Genomic DNA, 25386 nt, shown 5'->3' on the forward strand with positions numbered 1-25386 from the left:
GACTGCTGTGGGATTTTAGAAGTACTTGTATAAAACACGAGATGGATACACACTTGCCAAATGTGATATCTAATGTAAAATATGGTGGTCACAATAAGGAGCATCTATTGCACAATGATATCTAACATAAAATCTACTGCAAAAGACGTTACCAGAAAACAAGGGAAAATATTCAACATATTAAAACCTATCAACAATATTTACAGCAGTTATGTACATTCAAGCCTAAAGTCTTAAATGCCATTGAGTGCTATAAAAAACATGGGGAAACGAGCAGTAGATTATTTCACATAACTTTCCTAAATCCTCTCACAATGTTAACTGCTTCGTCCCACTTTTATAAACTGCTTTTCTAATTTGGCATTTTGGTAAACACTCAAATATTGGTCAGATTTAAATGGACAACTCCATAGTAGTATGATATGCAAAGCTTATAGTTCACAACTCTGCGCCCTGTCAAGTTACACCCATGATAGCCTGGAATTAAAATGGAGTTTTAGGGGGTTAGCACCATTTGATTTACATAACATGCCTACTGCTTTGAAGGTGCAAAATATTTTTATTGTAACAGAAACAGTAACTAAGATAACAAAAGTCATGAGTGTGAATAGGTATTCAACTCCCCAAAGTCAATACTTCATAGAGCCACCTTTTGCAGAAATTATAGCTATAAGTCTAAGAGGGGAATATCTCTATTGGCTTAGCACATCTAGCCACTGGGATTTTTTTTTGCACCAACTCCTTCAAATTAGATGGATTACTTTGGCGTACAGCAATATTCAAGTCATGCAACAGATTCTCAATTAAATTGTGGTCTGGTCTTTGTCTTGAAATCGTTTAGTCATTTAAATGTTTCAGTATGTTTGTGGTCATTGTCCTCCTGAAAGATAAACCCTCATCCCAATCTCAAATCTGTGGCAGACTGAAACAGGTTTTTCCTTAAGAATTGCCCTGTTATTAGTGCCAACGATCTTTCCTTCTAGTCCTGACCAACTTTCATGCCCTTGCCAATGGAAGAACATTCCCAGAGCAGGATGCTATTAACACCATGGGGGTTAGTATTCTCAAGGTGATGGGAAGTGTTAGGTTTACACCACACATGACATTACTCATGATGGCCAAAAAGTTCAATTTTGCTCTTGTCTGACCAAAGAGCCTTCTTTGATATGTTTGGGGAGTTGGCTATATGCTTTTGGGCAAACTCAAAACATATGTTCTTATTTTTTTCTTTAAGCAATAGCTTTTTTTCTGGCCACTGTTCCATAAAGTTCCTCTCAGCAGAGTGTATGGCTTAAAGTGGACCTATGGACAAATACTTCCTTCTCCACTGTGGATCTTTGCAGATCTTTCAGTGCTATGCATGGTTTCTTTGTTGCGTCTCTGATTAATGCCATCCTTCCCCAGTCAGTGAGTTTTGGTGGGTGGCCTTTTCTTGTCAAGTTTGTAGTGGTGCCATCACTTGTTTGGAGTGCTCCTTGTTCTTCATGTTGCTTGCTTAGTGGTGTTAGTGACGAGGGCCTTTCAGAATAGGTGTATTTATACAGATATCATGTGACAGATCTTGTGACACTTGGATTGCACACAGAGTGGACCCTGGTCAACTAATTATGTGACTTCTGAAGTTAATTGATTGGACAAGATCTTATTTAGGGGTTTCATAACAAATTGGATTAATACTCACTCACAACCTTTCAGTTTTTCCTTTCTTTTTTTAATACACAAGGTATTTTATTTTCATTCCACGTCAACAATTTGGACTATAAATTTATCAGATTAAATCCAATTGAAAATCCTTTTTAATTCCAGATTATAATGTGACAAAAACAGGACAAACACATTGGGGGTGAATACTTTCACAAGGCACTGTAGTAAATGAAAAGGAAATTATTAAAACAATAAGTCATCAGTTCTTGTTTGTATCTTGATTGATGGATAGTTTTCCATAATTAGATTTCACTTTTTGAAGTATTGTCCTCCTTTCAAAATAAGGACAATGAAAGAAAGGCACTGGTAATATTACATAGGCCTCACCAAGCCATGAGGACAACTGCATGTCTCCATAACATCTTGGAAATCTATTAAACTATTATCAAAAGCTATTATTTATTGTGCCTCTAAACAGCAACTGAATTTTTTCATGGACTATCTGAGCACATTTGTTATTTCAAAACTTATGGCATTGCCCTGAATAGTGTGTTATCAAATTAAAGACGCATGAAATGTAAAACATGGTTCTCTTTCCAGACATTTGTATCAACTATATCCTGGATTGTTCCTCAAAGATGGTCCTTTCTGTATCATTAAACAGTAGATCTCCACCCTAATGAATAGCTTGGTATGATGTTCAACTGATTGGAATATCAGCTCATAAGGCTGTTTTATTCAACCTTTACTGAAGGCTTCCTCAGGCCTTGGTGAAGCTGTCATCATATGTTTGACTTTCCTGCCCCCCCTCCAAGTCAATTTACATGGATAAAAATATGGATAGAATGAGAGAAGTAGAGGGAAAGAGTGCACCATGGACAGATGAAGCAAGAATATAAAAGACAAGAACTTTTGTTCATTATCTTCTGTCAGCTATTTGAGAGCCAGGAAATGCAATTGAGGTGAGGCTTGTTGAAGTTGAAAAACCCTTTACAAATGTCTAAACAAGCATTTTTTATATCATAGTTGTTACATTGAACAGTAATTAAGGGAGCAGATATTTTATGAAAATATGTTATACATATTTGTCTTTGTATCTCCTCATGGTGAGCTGGAAGATCTGTTGTTTGCTTATGTGATAACTTTTTTTTTATTTTTTTTAAACTTCTAGAAGATAATTTATGATGCTTTTAGCCACATTACGCCTTTACAAAAGTTGATTCAAAAAAGGCATGTGTAGCAAGTTCTTTTAGGAGAATTACCCAAATTATTTATGATGAAGTTACTTTTATCCCAGTCTGACTATACAGTTGTGCATGAAAGTTTGTGAACCCTTTAGAATTTTCTATATTTCTGCATAAATATGACCTAAGACATCATCCGATTTTCACTCAAGGCCTAGAAGTAGATAAAGAGAAACCAGTTAAACAAATGAGACAAAAATATTATACTTAGTCATTTATTTATTGAGGAAAATGATTGAATATTACATATTTGTGAGTGGCAAAAGTATGTGAACCTCTAGGATTAGCAGTTAGTTTGAAGGTGAAATTCGAGTCAGGTGTTTTCAATCAATGGGATGACAATCAGGTGTGAGTGGGCACCCTGTGTTATTTAAAGAACAGGGATCTATCAAAGTCTGCTCTTCACAACACGTTTGTGGAAGTGTATCATGGCACGAACAAAGGAGATTTCTGAGGACCTCAGAAAAAGAGTTGTTGATGCTCTTTGAGCTGGAAAAAGATACAAAACCATCTCTAAAGAGTTTGGACTCCACCAATCCACAGTCAGACATATTGTGTACAAATGGAGGAAATTCAAGACCATTGTTACCATACCCAGGAGTGGTCGACCAACAAAGATCACTCCAAGAGCAAAGCGTGTAATAGTCGGCGAGGTCACAAAGGACCCCAGGGTAACTTCTAAGCAACTGAAGGCCTCTCTCACATTGGCTAATGTTCATGAGTCCACCATCAGTAGAACACTGAACAACAATGGTGTGCATGGCAGGGTTGCAAGGATAAAGCCACTGCTCTCCAAAAAAAACATTGCTGCTCGTCTGCAGTCTGCTAAAGATCACGTGGACAAACCAGAAGGCTTTTGGAAGAATGTTTTGTGGATGGATGAGACCAAAATAGAACTTTTTGGTTTAAATGAAAAGCGTTATGTTTGGAGAAAGGAAAAAACTGCATTCCAGCATAAGAACCTTATCCCATCTGTGAAACATGGTGGTGGTAGTATTATGGTTTGGGCCTGTTTTGCTGCATCTGGGCCAGGACCGCTTGCCTTCATTGATGAACAATAAATTCTGAATTATATCAGAGAATTCTAAAGGAAAATTTTAGGACATCTGTCCATGAACTGAAACTTAAGAGAAGGTGAGTCATGCAGCAAAACAACGACTCTAAGCACACAAGTCGTTCTACCAAAGAACAGTTAAAGAAGAATAAAGTTAATGTTTTGGAATGGCCAAGTCAAAGTCCTGACCTTAATCCAATCGAAATGTTGTGGAAGGACCTGAAGTGAGCAGTTAATGTGAGGAAACCTGCCAACATCCTGAAAGCAAAGGTTCACATACTTTTGCCACTCACAAATATGTAATATTCGATCATTTTCCTTAATAAATAAATGACCAAGTATAATATTTTTGTCTCATTTGTTTAACTGGTTTCTCTTTATCTACTTTTAGGACTTGAGTGAAAATCTGATGATGTTTTAGGTCATATTTATGCAGAAATATAGAAAATTCTAAAGGGTTCACAAACTTTTAAGCACAACTGTGTGTTATCATGTCCATTGAGCTTTCTCTGAACTCTGGTGTACTCTGAATGCCGTTAATATCATATTTTTGCCATATCATATTCCAATTTCTTTCCAATCCTTTTTTTTATTTATTACTCTGAAAGAACCCAATGATTTTTCTTTGTTACAAAAATTGACTTAAATCTGTTAACTTTTGCATTTCATTTAGAAAGCATAAGAAAACAAGAGAGCGATCAAGGTCCTCCTCTACATCATCGTCTTCATCTCATTCTTATAAGGGTGGTGACTTTCCTGAGGAATTTAAAGAAAAACAAGAAGTCTTTGATAAGTCTCGACTAGGATCTCGGGATTACAGTGGAGCAGAGAGGGGCAGATCTAGAGGTGGCTTTGTACGTAAAGTATTAACTATTTGTGACTTTTTTCCATATATTGAGTTTATGGTAAAGGTTGGCATAACTTTGGAGTGGCATTAATTTCATTGCAATTATTGAATATCCATAGTTACAAAGTTAAAGATGAAAATCAACATAAAAATAGATTATAGTAAAAATCATGTTGTAATCATAATATGCATTTTTCTTGTTTTTATTTGCAGCAATTCAGAATTAGAGGAGGAAGCTGGAACAGGGGCAACAACTCTGAAAATAGTAATGGTAACTCCACTAATGTAGTCGCCATCAAACGATCCAAAGAGGAGGAATGGGATCCAGAGTACACACCAAAGAGCAAAAAATATTACTTGGTAAGTTTGTTATAATTGAAGTCTCTCTTTTTATTATTTATGTGAAGTTTATAAATTCTACCCCTGATGTTTCTTAAAATGTTTCTTTGCTTACATTTTTGACATTGTTAAACACTTGACTGTTTGCATTTTTGGCTAATTTTAAAGTGGTACATTCAGTTGTTTACATGTTCAGTATTTTTGCTGTGTTTTTTGAAGTGTTTTCTCTGGGTTGTAAAATAGAGCACTTGTGAGAAATTTTGCCTTAGGCGTCCATTAATCAAACCCCCTTAGGATTTTGAGGCAGTTATTGTCTGGGTTGTCAGTGGATGCTACAATTTCTCAAATTCTAAAGATTCATGTTGTAAGGTAATTGGCAACTTCAAATTCAACTTTCAAAACCAAGCAAGCAAGCTGTGTGACGGACTAGTTTCCTCTTCAGAGCTCCTATCGACTCACATTCAATCACATCTGGGGTTCCCAGTTATTGTGTGTTGAAGTTAGTGGCACGAGTTAATATAAATGAATGTCAACCTCCTCAATCAGTTATTACTAAATGCAAGAATTTATTAAAGGTAGTCCAAATGAAAATTAAGGAACAACCCTCTGTATTAGATAGATTGATACTTTATTAATCCCAAGGGGCAATTCACATAATCCAGCAGCAGCATACTGATACAAAAAAAACAATAATAAAGAGTAATAAAATTGCAGGTAAAAACAGACCATAAATAACTTTGAATAATGTTAGCATTTACCCCCCAGGTGGGATTGAAGAGTCGCATAACTGTGGGGGAGGAACGACCTCTTCAGTCTGTCAGTGGAGCAGGACAGTGACAGCAGTCGGTCGCTGAAGCTGCTCCTCTGCCTGGAGATGACACTGTTCAGTGGATGCAGTGGATTCTCCATGATTGACAGGAGCTTGCTCAGCGCCCGTCGCTCTGTTACAGATGTTAAACTGTCCAGCTTCATTCCGACAATAGAGCCTGCCTTCCTCACAAGTTTGTCCAGGTGTGAGGCGTCCTTCTTCTTTATGCTGCCTCCCCAACACACCACCGCGTAGAAGAGGGCAATCGCCACAACTGTCTGGTAGAACATCTGCTGCATCTTATTGCAGATGTTGAAGGACGCCAACCTTCTAAGGAAGTATAGTCGGCTATGACCTTTCTTACACAGAGCATCAGTATTGGCAGTCCAGTTCAATTTATCATCCAGCTGCACTCCCAGGTATTTATAGGTCTGTACCCTCTGCACACAGTCTCCTTTGATGATCACGGGGTCCATGAGGGGCCTGGGCCTCCTAAAATCCACCACCAGTTTTTTGGTCTTGCTGGTGTTCAGGTGTAAGTGGTTTGAGTTGCACCATTTAACAAAGTCTTTGATTAGCTTCCTATACTCCTCCTCCTGCCCAATCCTGATGCAGCCTACAATAGCAGTGTTATCAGCGAACGTTTGTACGTGACAGGACTCCAAATCGTATTGGAAGTCTGATGTGTATATAGGCTGAACAGGACCGGAGAAAGTACAGTCCCCTGCATCGCTCCTGTGTTGCTGACCACAGTGTCAGACCTGCAGTTCCCGAGATGCACATACTGAGGTCTGTCTGTAAGAGAGTCCACAATCCATGCCACCAGGTGTGAATCTACTCCCATCTCTGTCAGCTTGTCCCTAAGAAGCAGAGGTTGGATGGTGTTGAAGGCGCTAGAGAAGTCCAAAACATAATTCTTACAGCACCACTGCCTCTGTCCAAGTGGGAGAGGGATTGGTGTAGCATATAGATGATGGCATCCTCCGCTCCCACCTTCTCCTGGTATGCGAACTGCAGAGGGTCGAGGGCGGCGGACCTGTGGCCTCGGGTGGTGAAGCAGCAGCCGCTCTATGGTCCTCATCTCATATGACGTCAGAGCAACAGGCCGGAAGTCATTCAGCTCACTAGGACGTGATACCTTTGGGACTGGGGTGATACAAGATGTTTTCCAAAGCCTCGGGACTCTCCCTGTTCCAGGCTCAGGTTGAAGATGCGCTGTATTGGACTCCCCAGTTCCAGCGCACAGGCCTTCAGCAGTTGTGGTGATACTCCATCTGGACCCGCTGCTTTGCTGGCATGAAGTCTCCTCAGCTCTCTGCTCACCTGCGCTGCTGTAATTGTGGGTGGGGATGTCTCTCCTATGCTGGTATCAGCAGAAGGATGGTTGGAGGATGCAGTACTCCAAGGTGAGAGTGGGTTAGGGTGGTCAAACCTGTTAAAGAAGTTGTTCATTTGGTTTGCTCTCTCCACATCTTTCTCGATGGTGGCACCCCGCTTCAAGCTACAGCCAGTGATGATCTTCATCTCATCCCACACTTCTTCATGCTGTTATTCTGCAACCTGCTCCAGCTTTCTCCTGTACTACTTCTTCGCCAGCCTGAGCTGGACTCGGAGTTCCCTCTGCACGCGCTTGGGCTCATGCTGATCACCACCTTTAAAAGCCCTTTTCTTCTGGTTCAAAAGGTCCTTGATGTCACTTGTAATCCATGGCTTGTTGTTAGCATAGCAGCGTACTGTTCTTACTGGAACTACAATGTCCATACAGAAGTTGATGTAATCAGTTGTGCAGTCAAGAACCTCCTCAATGTTCTCACTATGTGATCCCTGCAGGATATCCCAGTCTGTAGTTCCAAAGCAGTCTCTCAGAGCCTGCTCTGCCTCAGGGGACCACTTCCTGAATGAGCGTGTGGTTGTAGGTAGCTCCCTCACTCTTGGTTTGTAGTGAGGCAAAAGCAGGTTATGATCTGCTTTCTCAAGCGCAGGCAGCGGGGTGGCGCTGTATGCATCTTTAATGTTTGCATACAGTAGGTCAATAGTCCTATTTCCCCGGGTGTTACAGTCGACATACTGGGAGAAGGAAGGTAATGTTTTGTCCAGCATTACATTGTTAAAGTCTCCAGAGATTAGCACAAGTGCCTCAGGGTGCTGCGTTTGTAACTTAGCATCTGCAGAATGGATGACGTCACTCGCTATCTCCGCGTTCGCTCGAGGGGGGCTGTAAACAATAACAACAATCATGTTTCCAAACTCTCTGGGCAAGTAATCGGGACGCAGACCTACGGCCAACAGTTCAATGTCCTTGCAGCAAGTGGAGATTTTAACGTTTACATGTCCAGAGTTGCACCATCTTGTATTGACATAGAGAGCGATACCTCCTCCTTTCTGCTTCCCGCTGGTACTTGCGTCTCTGTCCGCTCTAACTGTGCTAAACCCGGGTAGCTCCACATTAGCATCTGGGATGTTAGTTGATAGCCACGTTTCACTAAAACACAGCAAACTGCATTCTCTGTAGATCCTGAAATTTTCCACCAGTGCAGCCAGTTTGTCGATCTTATTTGGTAGTGAGTTCACATTTCCCAGGATCACAGAAGGCACTGAAGGTTTGTAGTGCCACTTTCTTGCTAGACGCGTGGCTTTTATCTTAGCACTGGCTCTGCTGCCCCGATACTGCCTTCTTACCTCGTCAGGTAAATGGGGAACCACACCGGCATGCGCATTTGTTCTCAGCGCTTGAAGTTAACTACTTGAATAGATGAGTCTCGGAGTGTAAAACTCCATCTCCAAGTAGTAAAAAGTGTCCATGGAACGAGTCCACATAAAAGAAAGTGGTAGGAATTAACAGTGAAATAAAGAAAAACGGAGAAAAGGGTAGAAAGATAAAGACTTTAAAGATAAAGTCATACACAGAGCTGCTGGAAAGGCTGCCACTCGCATCGGCTCCTGAGTCATAAATAGACAATTTATGCAAGTTTTAACAATAGTTTTGTAATACTTGATATGAATTAGCTATAATTGTTAATAAATAACATGAAAATTAATATCATGCCTTATTAATTGCTTAGTAATACCTGAAGCTATTTCATAACCTTGTTATCTCCATTCATGAAAACACGAGATAAAATTTTTTTCTCCATTATTATTATTACTAGAAAACACATGGGTAAAGTAACATATAAAAATGTAACTTTTGGGCTGAGTATTCCTGTAACACATACTGTATGTAGAATAACTATCATAAGTAAAGACTTATTATCTGAATTCACATTAATAAACTTTTATACCAAAATTGCAAAGTTTTAAAACTTTTTAGTAAAACATTTCTTGCATCTCCTTTACCAGCAATAGCTTAATACTGTTGCCTCCTACAGCTGATTATCACCCTCTAAAATCCTGCTCGAGGGATTATGCCCCACTCTTTACAAAACTCTACCAGCTCTGTACATTTTGAAGGATATCTTTCATAAATAGTATTCCTCATCTCATGCCACAGCATTTTTATAAAATTAAGGTCAGTGGTTTGGCCATTCCAGGATGCAGAACTATTTCTTTCTAAGCCATTATTTAGTGAACTTGAAAGTTTAGATTGTTGTCTTACTGAAATAGCCATTTTGTGACCATATGAGTTTTAAAAATAATGGTCTTGCATACATTCTTCTCAAAAACGAGTTGATAAACCCCGAGTTCATAATTCCGTCATTACTGTCAAGCAGGTTGGAGACAGAGCAAGAAATTACATCTTCTACAAGGTAAATTCCATCACCATTCTTAGAAATTTTAATAATGTTCGGTTGGTGGTCAGATGTGTTGTTTTTTTCCCCAAACGTCAGAATTCTTGTTCTAGAACTCTTCAGGCTTTTTCTATGTGGCCTTTTTGTCAGCCCCAATACCACCTGCACTTCAGAACAGGACATCCACCTGAAACTAAGCATGTTTGGGGCTGGCTGATACTTGGATGGGAAACCATCTAGGAGAATTGTAGGATATTGCTAGAAGAGTTATTGGTGAGACCATCAGGAAGCACTTACCCTGGTGTCTGTGTGTGGATTCCACTACCCCTGTTCATTGACAAGGGCAATGTGCTTTTAAAATGGTGCTGTCCTTTGGATGAGATGTAAACTTGACACCCTGATTCACTCTGGTCATTAAAGATCCCTGGACAACTTATGAAAGGAGTAAAGTATTCCTGATATCCTGTCTAAATTGCCCACCACGGCCAGGTCAGACTAGCCCCCTAATCATCCCCTGTCTGTAATTAGCTAACTTTTTCTCCCCATCATTACCTAATGTGTGGTGAGCATACTAGCGTAGTAATGGCTATGCTAAACCATCCAGGTGGGTACTACACATTGGTGATGGGTGAAATTGTTCACCACTGTCTTCACTTTCAGCAGTGAGTAAAGCACTATATAAATGTAATATTATTATTGTTAACCTTCAGACAGGCATCTTCTTTCTTTTCACAGAAGAGGCTTTTTCCTGTCAGTGTTTTCATAGTTTTGTACAGGGTGGTTTTTATTGATGATCTATGCACCACTAATCAGCTGAGGCTTCCATTTCTGGATGATAAGTTTATTTTAAGATTATCTTTTACCTATTATCTTTTTGGCACTGGATGAAAGTATAGGATGACACCCAGTTTGTCACAGGATTGTTTTAAATGCCTTCAACTTTTATCCTATTCGCGTAACAAATACTATTCAAGGCTTTACAGCTTTTCCCAAACCGTTCTACCACTTTTTTCCTCAGTCCTGCTGATGTTTCCTTTTTAAAAGACATGATGACAAACTCACAGGAAGAATATCTGACCTGCTTTCTTGTAATTATTTATGTTTATGCTTCCCTAGTGTGTTATTTTGGAACTTGAATTTCATTATTTAAGTTATTTGGGTACCCATGTGTCATTTACCAACCCGATCCCACTTTACCTTGACAAAAGTCATAGAATCCAGTATTCACATGTTTTTGTATAGGTGCAACAATTATTATTATTTAAAAAAATTTAATTCATATGGAACATTCAGGTTAGATATGCTTTTCACACTACTCAGTGGGTTCACAATTTTGAAGTTCAGAAACAAGAAATCTACACTGTAAACAAATGCTTTAAACTTGTAAATTCAGATGTTTTAGCACATGGACACAAATCTTTGGCAACTTACATAGTCAGCAGAGTCGAGTGTTCCATTTAAAGTTTAAGCTCAAAACGTTTAGATTACCTCTTGATTATTTCCTCCTGTATCTCTGTAAAACATGATAAATGCTGAAAGAAGATTCTTAAAGGGAAAAAACCATGGAAAAATTATGACATTTTATTTAGTATTACTTTTTTAAGAATTAAGGAATCCATATGGTTATTAATTTGAAGTGGATGGGTACTTTGCTTATGGACAAGAAACATTGCACATTATAAAATACACCAGCAGGTGGTGCTCAACACCAACAGATTGCTTTGCAGGCAGTCACATTAAATTAATGTTCTTGATTCATTCTCTGTTTTCACATGTGGATATGGGTTATTTTATGTACATTTCTGTATGTCTGTTCCTACTGCACAAAATTATCTTAATTATTCTTCAAAACTAATGGGCTTACCCACCATATGGTCATTTTTCATATTTAAATCTTAACGGCAAAACATTAGATAATGAAATGATGAACCAGGAATTCCCTGAGAAATCTGATTTGCTAGAGTAGAAATAACAGCCATATAATCTTACATTTTCCAATGCCTGTAGCCTCTGCAGGACCGACGTTTTAAACTGATTTCCCCATGTTAAGTTATGTCATTTTCTAGAGCTTAAAAATAGACAATGATTGGAGTAAATACAGCCTATTAAAAATGTGAAGAAAAGGGAGGGTTATCAATAAATTTTGAATTTGAAAATTTAAAAATTCTGTTGTTAGTATAACCATATTCTTCATATACTATTACAGATGTCACAAGGACACTAAGATTCCCAACATCTAAAGGCAGCGATTATATTTATTTTATTTTGGAGACCCCAGGAAAACACCCAGTATGCACACACTCGCATACATGGACATAGAAATGCAGCTCAATAACTTGATCAATAATAGATTATAACTATTAAATAGAAACGCTCTGGTCTATTTGGCTGGCGATCTAAATCGGCCAATTTTCACTAAAAAATTGGCAAATATTTCTGCTTGGTAATTTGCTTAAATGAAAAACATTCTTTTTAGCCTATGCCCTTCTAAGCTTTTTGGTAACTTAGAGTTCTCCTTTGCGCATGGTATTTCAGTAATTGATCCAGCGTGCGTCTTTTTTTTGCCGTGAACTTCCTATAGTGTGAACAAAGTAAGTCCAGGCTTTTTTTTACAAGAACCGTAGATCCCGGAATATAAGCCGAGAATTTCATCCTAGATTTGTAGCTTGGAGTTTGTGGGTCGGTTTATACAACGAGTATCGTTTCAGATTCAAGATTTCCAGCGCAATGCCGGTTTTGCCGATGAATCCGGAAGTAAATAATAATGAGATCACAGAGCCATCTTTCAAATAAAGAAGTAACTTTGCATGCCAGAACTTTAAATTAAATAAAGAATTTATTCAAAAAAGTGTTTTAGTTGTTGATTTTATTAATAAAATTTAGAATAAATTATCAGGAAGTTTAAAATAAAAATTTTTGTTTTGATTTACGACCAACATCTTGCGTTACGACCCAAATGCGGTCACGTGTATCCGCTTGCACAATTGTAAACAAACAACCGAGAGCGTCAGTTGGAGCCCAGATACATGTGTTTGTGGATGTAATTTCGGTCATTGCAGTGACTTACCTATATATATAATTCACTAAGACCATGCAAGCAAGACGCATAATTGCTAAGGAAGGAAGAGAAGGTAAAGAAAGTGATCACATTCGAAACGAAGATGGAAATTGTGTGGAAATATGAGAGTGCTGTTCATGTGACCGATCTCGCTAATATGTACAGCATGTCGAAATCTACCATCTCGACAATTTTACAAAGAAAAGATTTGCATAAGGATGCTCCTTCTAAACAATAACTACCTTCCGTTTCATTCTCCTCCTTCTCCCTTCCTGCAGCCCAAAGATGTCAAATTAAATGTTGAGTACAGTATGAAATTGTTATTTCTAGAATAGAATGCCTTTTATTGTCACTATACACATCTACAATGAGATTAAAAGCAGCTCCTTCAGTGCAGAAAAAAGTTCTGTATAGGGCTTGTATGGTTGTTTTTTTAGCCTTAGCATAACGCCGGATCTGTGGCTTGCTTCTGCTTTCTTTCCCTCCTCTGTCTGCGTCTTCTCCTACACCTATAATAATCCACGGAGAGCCCGCTGGTCTCGCTTTGTTGTCTGGGATGTTGTGCGTGTGATGAAAAACTCTCGAAACAGATGTCTGGCTCTGGACACCAATATCTATGATGTTCTGACGGGTGTAGCAGATGTTTGCCGAACCGATCGTGCACAAACAAGGGAAAAAAAAAAGTACAAAAACAACAAAAAAGTGCACTGAAAAGGAGAGCCCTGAGCCGCTGCGACCATGCTCGCCGCCCTGCTCCTAGCTTAATCTAGCCTACTTCTGGTAGGCTAGGCACTTTTTATAACTTTTTAGTTAGTACATTAGAAAAATTATTGGTGTGTTGGTAAATTATGCACATTTATACAACCCTTTTTTATTATGAAAAGGTTAAGTGTTGCAGTGGGAGGTTCGGAACGCATTATGGGTTAACCTTCGTGAACAAATTAAGTTCGTAAGTCAAGGCTCCACTGTATTACATATTTAAGTTAGTCAAATTTATAACGAGTCTCTGGAAATCCACACGCCGATGTACCATATTTGCGTATATAGTTTCAACACAAAGGTTTAATTTTGCCAAACTTGTCCGCAATCACTTCCTGGTTTTCATCAAAAATGCCGGCAGTCTCAAATTCTCGCCGATAAACATGATAAATATACCTGAAGAGACACTTTTAAGGAAATTTAGAAAATTTTGCTTGGAGAAGGGGGTCGGCTTAAATACCGGTCATTGGCAAATACATGTAATTTAGTAGGTAGAGAAGGGGGTCGGCTAATATACCGAGTTTTTAAGTGCAGCAGTATACATTTTTAATTGGTAAACAAATTAGGTAATGATGAATTTCAAATTGCTGCTTAGAAAACAATAGGCTTATTAGCTTAACAGCAAAATGTATTTTTTGCTTATAAACATTTTAAGTTTGGTTTGTCTTGTGTCTTCTTGAGAAACAACTTATGAACATTTGATACATTTTCAGGTTTTTGAAAGGTTTGTTTATTATTTGTTGCCTTGTGTCATACAGCATAGGTTTTGGTAAGAAACAAGTACACCATAATTAAAATGGTAATTCATATTTACAATTACACCTCAAGAATTACAAGTGTATAGCTGATACACTGAAGAAAAAAAAAACACCTGTATAAATATAGTAAATTTAATCTCACCTAAAGGATTATTAGGAACACCATACTAATACGGTGTTTGACCCCCTTTCGCCTTCAGAACTGCCTTAATTCTATGTGCATTGATTCAACAAGGTGCTGAAAGCATTCTTTAGAAATGTTGGCCCATATTGATAGGATAGCATCTTGCAGTTGATGGAGATTTGTGGGATGCACATCCAGGGCACGAAGCTCCCGTTCCACCACATCCCAAAGATGCTCTATTGGGTTGAGATCTGGTGACTGGGGGGGGCATTTTAGTACAGTGAACTCATTGTCATGTTCAAGAAACCAATTTGAAATGATTCGAGCTTTGTGACATGGTGCATTATCCTGCTGGAAGTAGCCATCAGAGGATGGGTACATGGTGGTCATGAAGGGATGGACATGGTCAGAAACAACGCTCAGGTAGCCCGTTGCATTTAAACGATGCCCAATTGGCACTAAGGGGCCTAAAGTGTGCCAAGAAAACATCCCCCATGCCATTACACCACCAAAACCAGCCTGCACAGTGGTAACAAGGCATGATGGATCCATGTTCTCATTCTGTTTATGCCAAATTCTGACTCTACCATTTGAATGTCTCAACAGAAATCGAGACTCATCAGACCAGGCAACATTTTTCCAGTCTTCAACTGTCCAATTTTGGTGAGCTCGTGCAAATTGTAGCCACTTTTTCCTATTTGTAGTGGAGATGAGTGGTACCCGGTGGGGTCTTCTACTGTTGTAGCCCATCCGCCTCAAAGTTGTGCGTGTTGTGGCTTCACAAATGCTTTGCTGCATACCTCGGTTGTAACGAGTGGTTATTTCAGTCAAAGTTGCTCTTCTATCAGCTTGAATCAGTCGGCCCATTCTCCTCTGACCTCTAGCATCAACAAGGCATTTTCGCCCACAGGACTGCCGCATACTGGATGTTTTTCCCTTTTCACACCATTCTTTGTAAACCCTAGAAATGGTTGTGCGTGAAAATCCCAGTAACTGAGCAGATTGTGAAATACTCAGACCGGCCCGTCTGGCACCAACAACCATGCCACGCTCAAAATTGCTTAAATCACCTTTCTTTTCCATTCTGACATTCAGTTTGGAGTTCAGGAGATTGTCTTGACCAGGACCACACCCCTAAATGCATTGAAGCAACTGCCATGTGATTGGTTGATTAGATAATTGCATTAATGAGAAATTGAACAGGTGTTCCTAATAATCCTTTAGGTGAGTGTATATTTGTACAGCAAAAAATGCTGTATTGCAGTTACAGGTAATCTCCTAGTGTTCATTGTGTTAAATGTGAGAGGAGGAATTGAACCGGAAGAGTTTCAGCACTCATATGTTTTCTGTTCTAATATTTCAGTCTGTTAATAATAATCATTAACATGTAAAGGAGTTTAGTGTGGTTTCATTTAACTGTTTGCTGCAGTTCGCATAAAGTGGAACATTGTGAGTCACAAAGCAGAATCTTCAGAGATTAACCAGATTGAAAGCCAGACCGCAGCAGTACACCGATGAACACTGGTCACAGTGTGATAACTTAGTCACATGCAATTGAATTTGCTTTCTTTCCTGCCTTGATCACTTTCATTTTTGTGTTGCGATAAATTGCCTTTTTTTCCATGTAATTGTAAGACAACTGAACATAGTCGAACCCTCTGCAGGTAATAAAATTAGAACGAGATGAATTAGTCATGGCATACAGAGCTGGCATGGTGAAAACTGTCATTTACCTGTGATACATGGTAGCGGTTGTAAGTCGAATTGTCGTAAGACAGATTATCAGTCAAACTACCAGTAATCATTAAAACCTGTAGGTTCAGGTATATTTACGTTTATGCAGTGTTTAACTACTAATATCAATTCATTGATTGAGGATATACATATAATTATATTTTTTTAGAGAAATGGTGAAAACTACTGTTTTTTAAATGAAGCATAATTTCAAATAGGTACATTACAGAAAAAATTAAAACAATATGACAGCTTGTAAATTTATGACAATCATTTTATTTTCTTTTATGCCATGTGTATTATGGATAAATATTTTTGCATGTTTTATTAAAGTGTTTTAAACAACTTCTATTTATTTTAGTATTTTTATGGTCACTGAACAATAAGCCTACAGAATTTCATATTGTTAATAAAAAAATGAACAGTTAACACCTGTGGTCTATAATTTAATTATAAAAATACACTTTAAAATAGGACATAAGGCTTCTATGGGTGTGCCTTTGCAGGAACTTAGTGTAAAAGGTTTTTTAATGGGATAAAGGGAAAATAATGGAATCGATGGATCAAGAAACATGAAGTTGGTGATCAGTAGCTGCCTTAAAAAACCTGATCACAGCATCTCGGTAAGTTTACACAAAAGCCCTCCATGATTCGGACAAGAGAGATAATTGCTTACATCCATAGAGCCAAGTAGAAAGCGCACACATTACTAAGTAAAAAATGAATACTAACTATGACAAAGTCCAAACACAGTCCAGTACAGCAGGTGCAGATGATGATGATGGTGTGTGGAAGAAAATTCCTGTGAATAGCCCTCTGAAAGAAATATAAAGATTTTGCCAAGTTCCAGTTGTAGCCTGAAGATTTGGAGTGATTGGGAGCATCCACAGACGAAGACACGTCTAACCAAGGAAAAATCATAAGGACAAGCAGATAGTGCACATACATCCAGTTGGCACTGTAACCCACGGCGGTTTTGTTGTAATCTAATAGTGTGTGATGCATAGAAACAAACACCGACAGTTGATCGTGATCCCCTTGGTGTCTTTTTGGCTCCCTTTTAAAGAGTTGTTTAATCATCCTCCTTTCCAGCAACACCTGTGCACTCCGAATCTACCCTAGTGGCTTGATGCTGCTGGTAGTTGTAGGCAATTTTAAATTCACTTTCAATAGTGTCTACACAAACAAAATAATGCATACTGTTCGCTCGAAATATACAGCCTTTTTTGTTAAATTCTGTTAGGCATTTATTGCTTAATATTTGGAAGTGTCACAAGCACAATGTACTAAAAGATTGATTCTAACCATGGCAGAAATGTAAATATTTTAGAGCTAATCCTAACAGAATTAAGATACATGTTTAGACATCATTCTAATTTATACCTTTTTGCCTTGAAGTTAATAACCAAATTAGCCTTTATATTAACTGCAGCAAAAATTTTGTCACAAGAATATTTAAATTGATTCTCTACACTTGTGCTTGATTTTATCAAGCCACTCTTTTACCTTTAAAAAGGGGGAAGAGAAAATTCTTTCATCTGTTACAGCATCAGAGTAGAAAATTGTACAACCCTGGTATTTCTCCAGTTTAAATATATGCAAGTGCTATGCTAAGCTTAATTTTTAAAGAAAAAAAAAATCACCAAGAAGGCATAATCTTCTATTTTAAGTCTTCGCAAAAAAAATGTAATGTATATTTTGTGTTTTTTTTTTTTTATCTATAGCATGATAACAGGGAAGGAGAAGGAGAGAAGAAGTGGTTAGAAAACCGAGGAAGAGGTCGAGGAACTTTCCAGCGAGGAAGAGGGCGCTTCATGTTTAAGAAATCTGGTTCTACCACCAGCCCCAAATGGGCCCATGATATGTTTCAGGGCAGTGGAGAAGAAGGGGAATTGCATGATGAGGACAGTGATGTGGATGACAAAGAGGAAAAGAAATCAAGCAGCACTGTCGCAGCGGATATTTAGATTCAGAATCAACAATGCTCCTTTGGACTTGTCATAAACAGACTCTTTCATGTACAGTACCAACTTTTATTCAAACACTGATAAATAAAGAAAACGGGCAAATAGGAGTTGGATGACTCGTTTTTCTGATTATACTTTTTATATTCCTTGTAAAATGAAATAATAAACTTCACCTAGTAATCAGGTGACAAAGAAATTTAGATCTTTTTTTTTTTTCCTGTTCAATTCCAGCTGTATTGTTTGCAGATGTTTGCAGATGCAGCCGCTAAGCAGTTTTCCTTCATAAGAAAATGTGTTATTGGCCCACCTTTGTGTAAGAAAAAGAAATGAAACAAAATCTTCTAAATGCCATGTCTCTGCAGCATATCTTTAACTTTGTATAACAGTAAAGTGGCCATTTATACATACTTTACCTGTGGTAGTGGTAGTTTTTTTTTTTTTTAAAGTTGTTTTAAGTACTCACTGTTGTTTATTTGAGAAGATTTAGGTTGGGGTCTTTGAGTTGCAGTTCTTTTTAATTCTTTTATTACTACCATTTTAAATGTATTTGTAACACACTGGTTGATGACCCTCCAAAAAGCTGCATTCGTTAAAGTGCATCATCTAAGATTCAGTCTTTAGGAAATACTTGTTTCATATTTTTTTTTATAATGTTCAGTTGTATGTGAATTGGTTAGAATTTGTTTTGTTTTAAGCACGTTTTAAACTGGCCCAGTAAAGATGTGAATATTTCTTTAGCATATAAATTCTGAGCAGATCCTGACTTTTCAATTTCAAAGTAAATTGGTTTATTTAACTTGGAGAAAAAGACAACTGGTGACACGAATTTGAAAAGATTGAGAATTAAAACAGTGCGGAAAATACTTTGTTATTCAGATCATCCACTACAGTCTTCATAGTGCCTTAGTACCAAGCCATTTTATTTATTTGTTTAAATGTATAAGAACCCTCACAAGATGTTTTTTTTTAACCTTATCACATCTTTGTTCCTTAAAATCATAAAACAATCTGTGCAAACAGATTCACAATTCTTCTATTCTGTGTATTCTGTCTTTGAAAATATATAATTTAAGAAACTTGCATTAAGTTAAAATATTTAAAAATGAAGGGAAATGTGTTTTGCCATTTTCAAAATATAAGATGTACTCAGTTTAGGTACTGTAGATATTATTCTAAGAAATGTTTACTTCATTCTTATAGGTTGATTGTTCTGGAAGTGAGGTTTTTGATTTTTTTTTTTTTAAGCAATCACTGTCTTCCCAGCCCCAATTCATAGCAGTCACATATTCTTAAAGTAGGCCTGTTCACCTTGTTCTATAATAAGGCAGATGAAAGGATGGCTCTAAAAGTAAAAACATATCTGGTGTGTAATGTTTATTCATGCTGAAAACATTATTTTAAATAGTAGTCTGACCTTACATAAATGAGTTTAGCATACACTTGCACTATATTCCATTTCCTAGGCTTTGTCTTGTACTACACTGTACTGCATTTTATTGTGCATGTAAAGCTGTATGTATGTGACTGGCATTTTAGCTTTTTTTGTTTTAATTTTTTCTTTAAGAATGTGTTTAATGTAAACCTAAGGTGAAGTTCCAATTTTATAACACTGAAAATTTGGAGAAAAATCTGTGACTTTTGATGTTAACAAAATGTTGAATAAATTTTGTTTTTCTTTTACACTGGATCTGTCACTTTGTTTCATATGCTTTAAAACAAAGAAATATGTCTTGATTCTTTGAAGTTGGGCTGGAATACAAAACCACAGTGAGAAAACAGGTCACCCTTAAGTGTTAGGAAATTATGGTCACTTTTACGAAGAGTTATTGATGGACAACCAGCAAAAACAAAATAAATAATGACAAATATGACCAATTTAAGATTCATAAATGACTAAGTATATTTAATTCTGGAACAGCTGAATGGTATAATGGGTGACATTCTCAAGTCCACTTACTCTGACCTACCCATGACCCTGAATTGGATTCTCTTCCAGTAATTACAAGTAATGGCAAGGCAGTTAACACCCTTGAGCAGGCCACCTCTGAATAGCAGGATCCATGTATGGCATATATTCAGATTCTGATGGGGCCATTTTGCACAACAAGTTAACCCACCCATCACATCACTTGAGGATTTGGAAAGAAAACCACAGCACATGGAGGTAAACCTACATAGGCTGTACGAAAACATGCAGACTCCACATTGACAGCAAGTTGGTGGGGGTTTCAAACCCAAGATGCTGCATTCATAAGACAGTAGTACTACCGTCTGGTCAATGCCACCTCTGACTGGGACACTTGTTTCTGTTCTTAGTCCCACTTTCTGTTACTGCAGATTTTACAAAAATGTAACATGCTGGTATTTTGGTACTTTACTGATGTGTAAAACATGCACAGTGTTTTGACTTGGTTTTTTTTCTTGGTATAGTGCTGATTTCTATGTAAACGTATTTTTCTTTAAAATATACTTTTTTTCTTTTTTTTTTTTTTAATAAAAACTATAATTTGTAAGAGAGAATTATTTGGCAGGCGAGTTGTTGGTAGCTGTAAACATTAGGTAGCCTGTCAGAGTGGTGCACTTTAGTACAGGTCATGTCCAGCTATTCATAAGATGTGACTCACCCCCTAGTAATGTCTATTTTTACAAAATGCCCTTTACAAATATATATGTGTGTATATAATATATATTCGTGTATGTAATAAAGATTGGAAGTTAGTTGAATATTCACACATATTGGATAATGAATGTTTTTGATTTAAATTAAATGAGTTCTGCATTCTAACAAATGACAATGATATGACCCTAGCCCTATAATATTCATTTAAGCAAGAAGGTAGATGTTGGGTGAATGGATAGGTTTTTTGTTTTTAATATTTTTTTAAATGTATTTTTAAATAATTGGTTCTTGTTTTAACATCTACAAAGTGTAAATACTTGTTTTAATTTAGGTCAAAAAGATATCATGGTGGTAGGCAGTTTCTGGGCCTGCCTTTAATCTTTGTTTAACTTCTTATCTTTCTCTTCCAGCACAAAAAACTGGTCTGACCAGTTTTTACTATTTCCTAACCTATCTTGCTGGCTTGCCACAACTAGTCAAAGGAAAAAATGTAGCATATTGTAGGTAGCTCTTATAACCAGGAAACTGTATAGTGTGTCGAGCACACGTCTTGAGACTTTTTCCAAGTGGATTTCAAATAAGCTGCTGCTTAAGTAGATTTTGAAATGGGTAAGTAAGTTGCATTTGATTCATGTGAATCGTATTGGTGATTTAGAGGACGGTAAAAGTGTACTGTATGTATCCAGGGAATTCAGATTCTTTCTGGAAACCTTTTTTCCTTGTTCTGACTTGTAAGATAAAAGTTACTATACTTTTTTTTTTTAAAAAAAAGACATTTCTATCGATACTACTGCAGCTGCCTTTTATGTAATTTAGTATTCTTTATTCTCATCTGCTTTCAAAAGGTGTTCTGCTTTTTTAAAAGTTTTTGTTTTGTTTTAAAATTTATGCTTTTATGGTTGACTAAAATTTACAGAACGCTAAAGTCCTAATGTAGTCAATAAAAATGTATGTGTCAAAGATGTTCATGTTTTTAGTTAATCATGAGTGTTTTCACTTTGTGCTTTAATAATTTATAGTTGTTTTGGAGATTTATAGCAACACTTGCAGCGTTTAGGTAAATGAAAAATACATAATGAGCTCAGCATTGTGACCTTACAGTTTTTATATGCCTAAAGCCATTTGTTTCATGACTAAATCTAATTCCAAATTAATAGTGTCTCTAGAAAAGTTTGTGTTTTAGAGCACAAGAGTCTGTCAGTTGGTAATTAAATAAAAAAACAATCAGTTGCAAACTGTTTCCCAGCCTGCTCTATAACTGCTGTTCCTGAATTCTTTTATTGCTGATATAAACAAGAATTAGTAAAGTAATTGCTTGATAATCAAGGTTTTCTGTTACTTAGTCTACTAGCTGTAAAACACATACATTAAGGATTTCTATTTTCTTAAATGGTCTTCAGGGGGAAAAAAAGGGCATTTTCTTTTCACAGAGGTTCTTGTTCTGTATGACTTCGAGACACAGTTGGATGATGAGCTGAGCATAAAGTCTGGTGATGTCATCAAGAATGTCCGAAAAGCAGCTGAAGAAGGATGGCTGGAAGGAGAGCTGAATGGCAAAAGAGGAGTTTTTCCAAACAGCTTTGTGAAGGTAAGCAGAGACCCATTCGGTACGAGTTCTCAAGAATGTAGTTTTGTGTTTTTACAACAACTACGGTACTAGAGGGGGATTGCCTTTTGTGCAGCAGAAATAAATGTACTTTTGCATGCCTTCACTATTTAGTGTATAATAGTTGTACAGATTTGTGGAAAAAATGTAGAGCAGTAAAATACATTGCGTACATAAAGCATTCACCCCCTTGGAAACGTTCACATTTTATTATACTGAACAACAATGAATTCATTTAACTTTTCAGACACTGCTCACAACTCTTTACTGTTAATTGAAAACCGATCTCTGCAAAGTGGTCCAAATTGTTTACAAATATAAAACACAAAATAATTGATCTCAAAAGTTTTCACCCCTTTAATATGACACACCGAAATCCTCTCTGTTGCAGCCCATTAGTTTCACATGTCACAGACTTGGACCAATAGAGATCATCTGTCCGGGATTTCAATCGATTATAGTATAACTGCACTTTATGTGGAGGGACCGACTTGTCGTGAGTCAGTATAATGGCCTAAGCTACACAAGCTAGCTAGACAAAAGGACATCCCAAGCAGCTCTGGGAAATGGTGACTGAAAAGCACAAGTTGCAATAGATACAAGAAAATGTCCAAGTCACTGAATATACATAGAGTCCAGTAAAATTAGTCCTTAAAAAAACAGAGTATGGCAGGGCTACAAAACTGAGTGATCATGCAAGAAGACCAGTGTGGGAGGTCATCAGGAGACCTGTGAGAATGTCTGAAGGAGTTACAAACTGCAGTGGATAAGACTGGAGAGACTGTGAATTCGACAGATGTTGCCTCAGTACTTCACTAATTTAGGCTTTACAGTATGGAAGAGTGGCAAGGACTGCTCAGTTAGAATTTGGGAGAGACTACAGTCAACTAGAAGAAGATTCTATGGTCTACTGAGACCAAAAACGAGCTGTTTGGCCATCAGACTAAATGTCACGTTTGAACACTGCACATTATCAAAAGCACTGTGGTGGCTGCAACATGCTTTATGGGTACTTTTCTGTAGCATGCCCTGAAAGGCTTGTGAAGCTAGAGAGAAACATGCATGCAAGTAAAATGCTGCAGGAAAACCTGACGCAGTCTGCAAGAAACCTTCACCAGAAGAGCAGATTTGTTTTCTAGCAAGACGGCCTTCACAAGCGTAAAACCAAAGCTACACAGGAATGGCTTAAAAAGAGAAATGTGAATGTCCTGGAGTGGCTGTGTCAGAGATATCAGCCAAGTTAGAATTTGTGGCAGGAATGGAAAAATGCTGTTCACTCACAATCCCCATGCAACCTGAAAGAAACTTCAACATTTTGACAAAGAAGAATAGATAGAGTGTGCAGTGTCCAGAAATGCAAAGCTGGCAGAGACCTGTTAACACAGACTTGTGGTTGTCATGTCTGCCGAAGGTGCATCAAGTAAAAACTGACTTTAAAGGGGTAAATTTTTATGGAGTCAATTATTTTGTGTAAAATAATTTGGATCACTTTGCAGAGGTGGGTTTTCACATTGACATTAAAGAGTCTGTTCTTGTTGATCAGCGTCAAAAAAACAAATTAAATCCATTGTGATTTAATGTAGTGTAACCATAAAAAGTGAAAATAATTCTAAGAGAGTAAATTCTTTCTTTACAAGCACTATATGTTTTCATGAGATGGGTATTTGTTATTCCTTAACTTATTATAAGTATTAGTTGCTCTTTGTGGTTTGCATAAAATATCATAAACCTGTTTTTAACTGTGCCCCTGACAAAAAAAGAATTAAGTGATTATAGTCCCATTATCATGGTTATGCAAAACCAAGCCAAAGTTACAACATGTTGTGTTTCAAATGCACGGATCATTTCATAGCTTACCTTAATTGAGCCTTGGCAAATTTGCTCTAAAATAATACATCAGAATCGGAGAAACGCTTAAACATGACTGGTAGAGTTTCTTCTAAGTGGCATAATGGAATATTTGGAACTGTGATATATTGATTATACTCGTACTGATGCCAAAGCTATTATTGCAAACCCCACTTGCAGTGCTGACAACATGCTGGTTTATGTCGCAAGCGTATATTCTCCACTTTAATTACTGGATAGCAGTACGAGTCAAACAAACACTCATTTGAATAAGTAAATACTGCCACACCTGAAAATACAGATTGTTTGTGGTCAGATGTTTAAAGATGTTGCTTAAGATGTGGAGTAAGCAATTTGAAAAAACAGGCTTTTCGTGTTTCTGTTTATGGTCAGCTTTTATAAATGGCATCAGCTGATTTTTCCCTTTTGAAGGCTTTAACTTGGTCAGTTTTACAGGACGGACTTGCACATCCTGCCATTAGAGGCTTTTTTGAAAGGCCAACTCCTGCTAATAAACTTACCAAATGAGCCAGTAATTAACTTCCTACTGAGGGGCGCTTCAGCTTCTGAGTCTTTGAAACAAAAGCTGGAGATAGTCAATCAGCTTCACAGGTCTTTGCCCATTCTAGCAATAATACAGTTTTAGATTTACACCACGACTGTTACACATAAAATGTGGAGGAAGCCTTTTCAGAATATTGTTTTAATTATCTGTATGTTTGTTAATTATCTTGTCCTAGGAAATTCCCACAGAATTAAGAGGCGATCACAAAAAACAACCAAGAAGCATGCGAAAAGGTAATGTCTTGTACAGTAATGATGGACTTCTTATTTAGTCCCCAAAACTAATGTTACTAAGAACTTGGTCTTTGTTATGCCTACATTCTCCTAGCCATTGTTGTTTTGAGCCACAGCATTACTGGATGGGTTCAACAATGCAATTAGAGCTGGCTTAATGGGGTTTTTTTTCCCTCCTATGGAGTTTCCCAAATGTAACATCAGTCAAATTCTTTTACATTTTTTAGTGTGTTTCCTTATAAAAGTTGGGTAAAACTTATTCCAGCAACATGTGACAATGGCAAAAAAAAAATCATTTTAGGAAGGTTGAATGAATGTGCAAAAACAAAATTCAATAAAAACAAAATGCAGCTTTGAAAAACTTACCAATGCCTAGATAAACAAAGAAACTCCCAAGTGAGAGATGATGATAAGATTCAATGATCCAGACCTGAAGTAAATGCACTGCTC

General features: G+C 37.4%; 2 protein-coding genes across 9 annotated transcripts in view; both read left to right on the forward strand.

Annotated features, from left to right (window-relative positions):
- Nucleotides 1–19744, forward strand: part of thrap3a (thyroid hormone receptor associated protein 3a) — a 65535-nt gene extending 45791 nt beyond the window's left edge. For 3 of the 6 annotated variants that reach the window (XM_039740474.1, XM_039740476.1, XM_039740475.1), the window contains 3 exons: nt 4616–4796; nt 5003–5149; nt 17822–19744. In XM_039740474.1, the coding sequence (XP_039596408.1) occupies nt 4616–4796; nt 5003–5149; nt 17822–18064 (571 nt within the window). In that variant the 3' untranslated portion in view covers nt 18065–19744. Of the gene's footprint in view, nt 1–2244; nt 2527–4615; nt 4797–5002; nt 5150–17821 lie in introns of those variants that run through there. The other 3 variants (XR_005631141.1, XR_005631140.1, XM_039740477.1) reach the window with 3 other exon arrangements.
- Nucleotides 19745–21171: 1427 nt separating this feature from the next.
- sh3d21 (SH3 domain containing 21) overlaps nt 21172–25386 on the forward strand; it is a 91587-nt gene continuing 87372 nt past the window's right edge. For 2 of the 3 annotated variants that reach the window (XM_039740594.1, XM_039740597.1), the window contains exons 1-3: nt 21172–21293; nt 22085–22272; nt 24879–24936. In XM_039740594.1, the coding sequence (XP_039596528.1) occupies nt 21290–21293; nt 22085–22272; nt 24879–24936 (250 nt within the window). In that variant the 5' untranslated portion in view covers nt 21172–21289. The remainder of the gene's footprint in view (nt 21294–22084; nt 22273–24878; nt 24937–25386) is intronic. The other variant, XM_039740596.1, reaches the window with a different exon arrangement.

The sequence above is a fragment of the Polypterus senegalus genome, chromosome 17, assembly GCF_016835505.1.
Source record: "Polypterus senegalus isolate Bchr_013 chromosome 17, ASM1683550v1, whole genome shotgun sequence".
NCBI lineage: Eukaryota > Metazoa > Chordata > Cladistia > Polypteriformes > Polypteridae > Polypterus > Polypterus senegalus.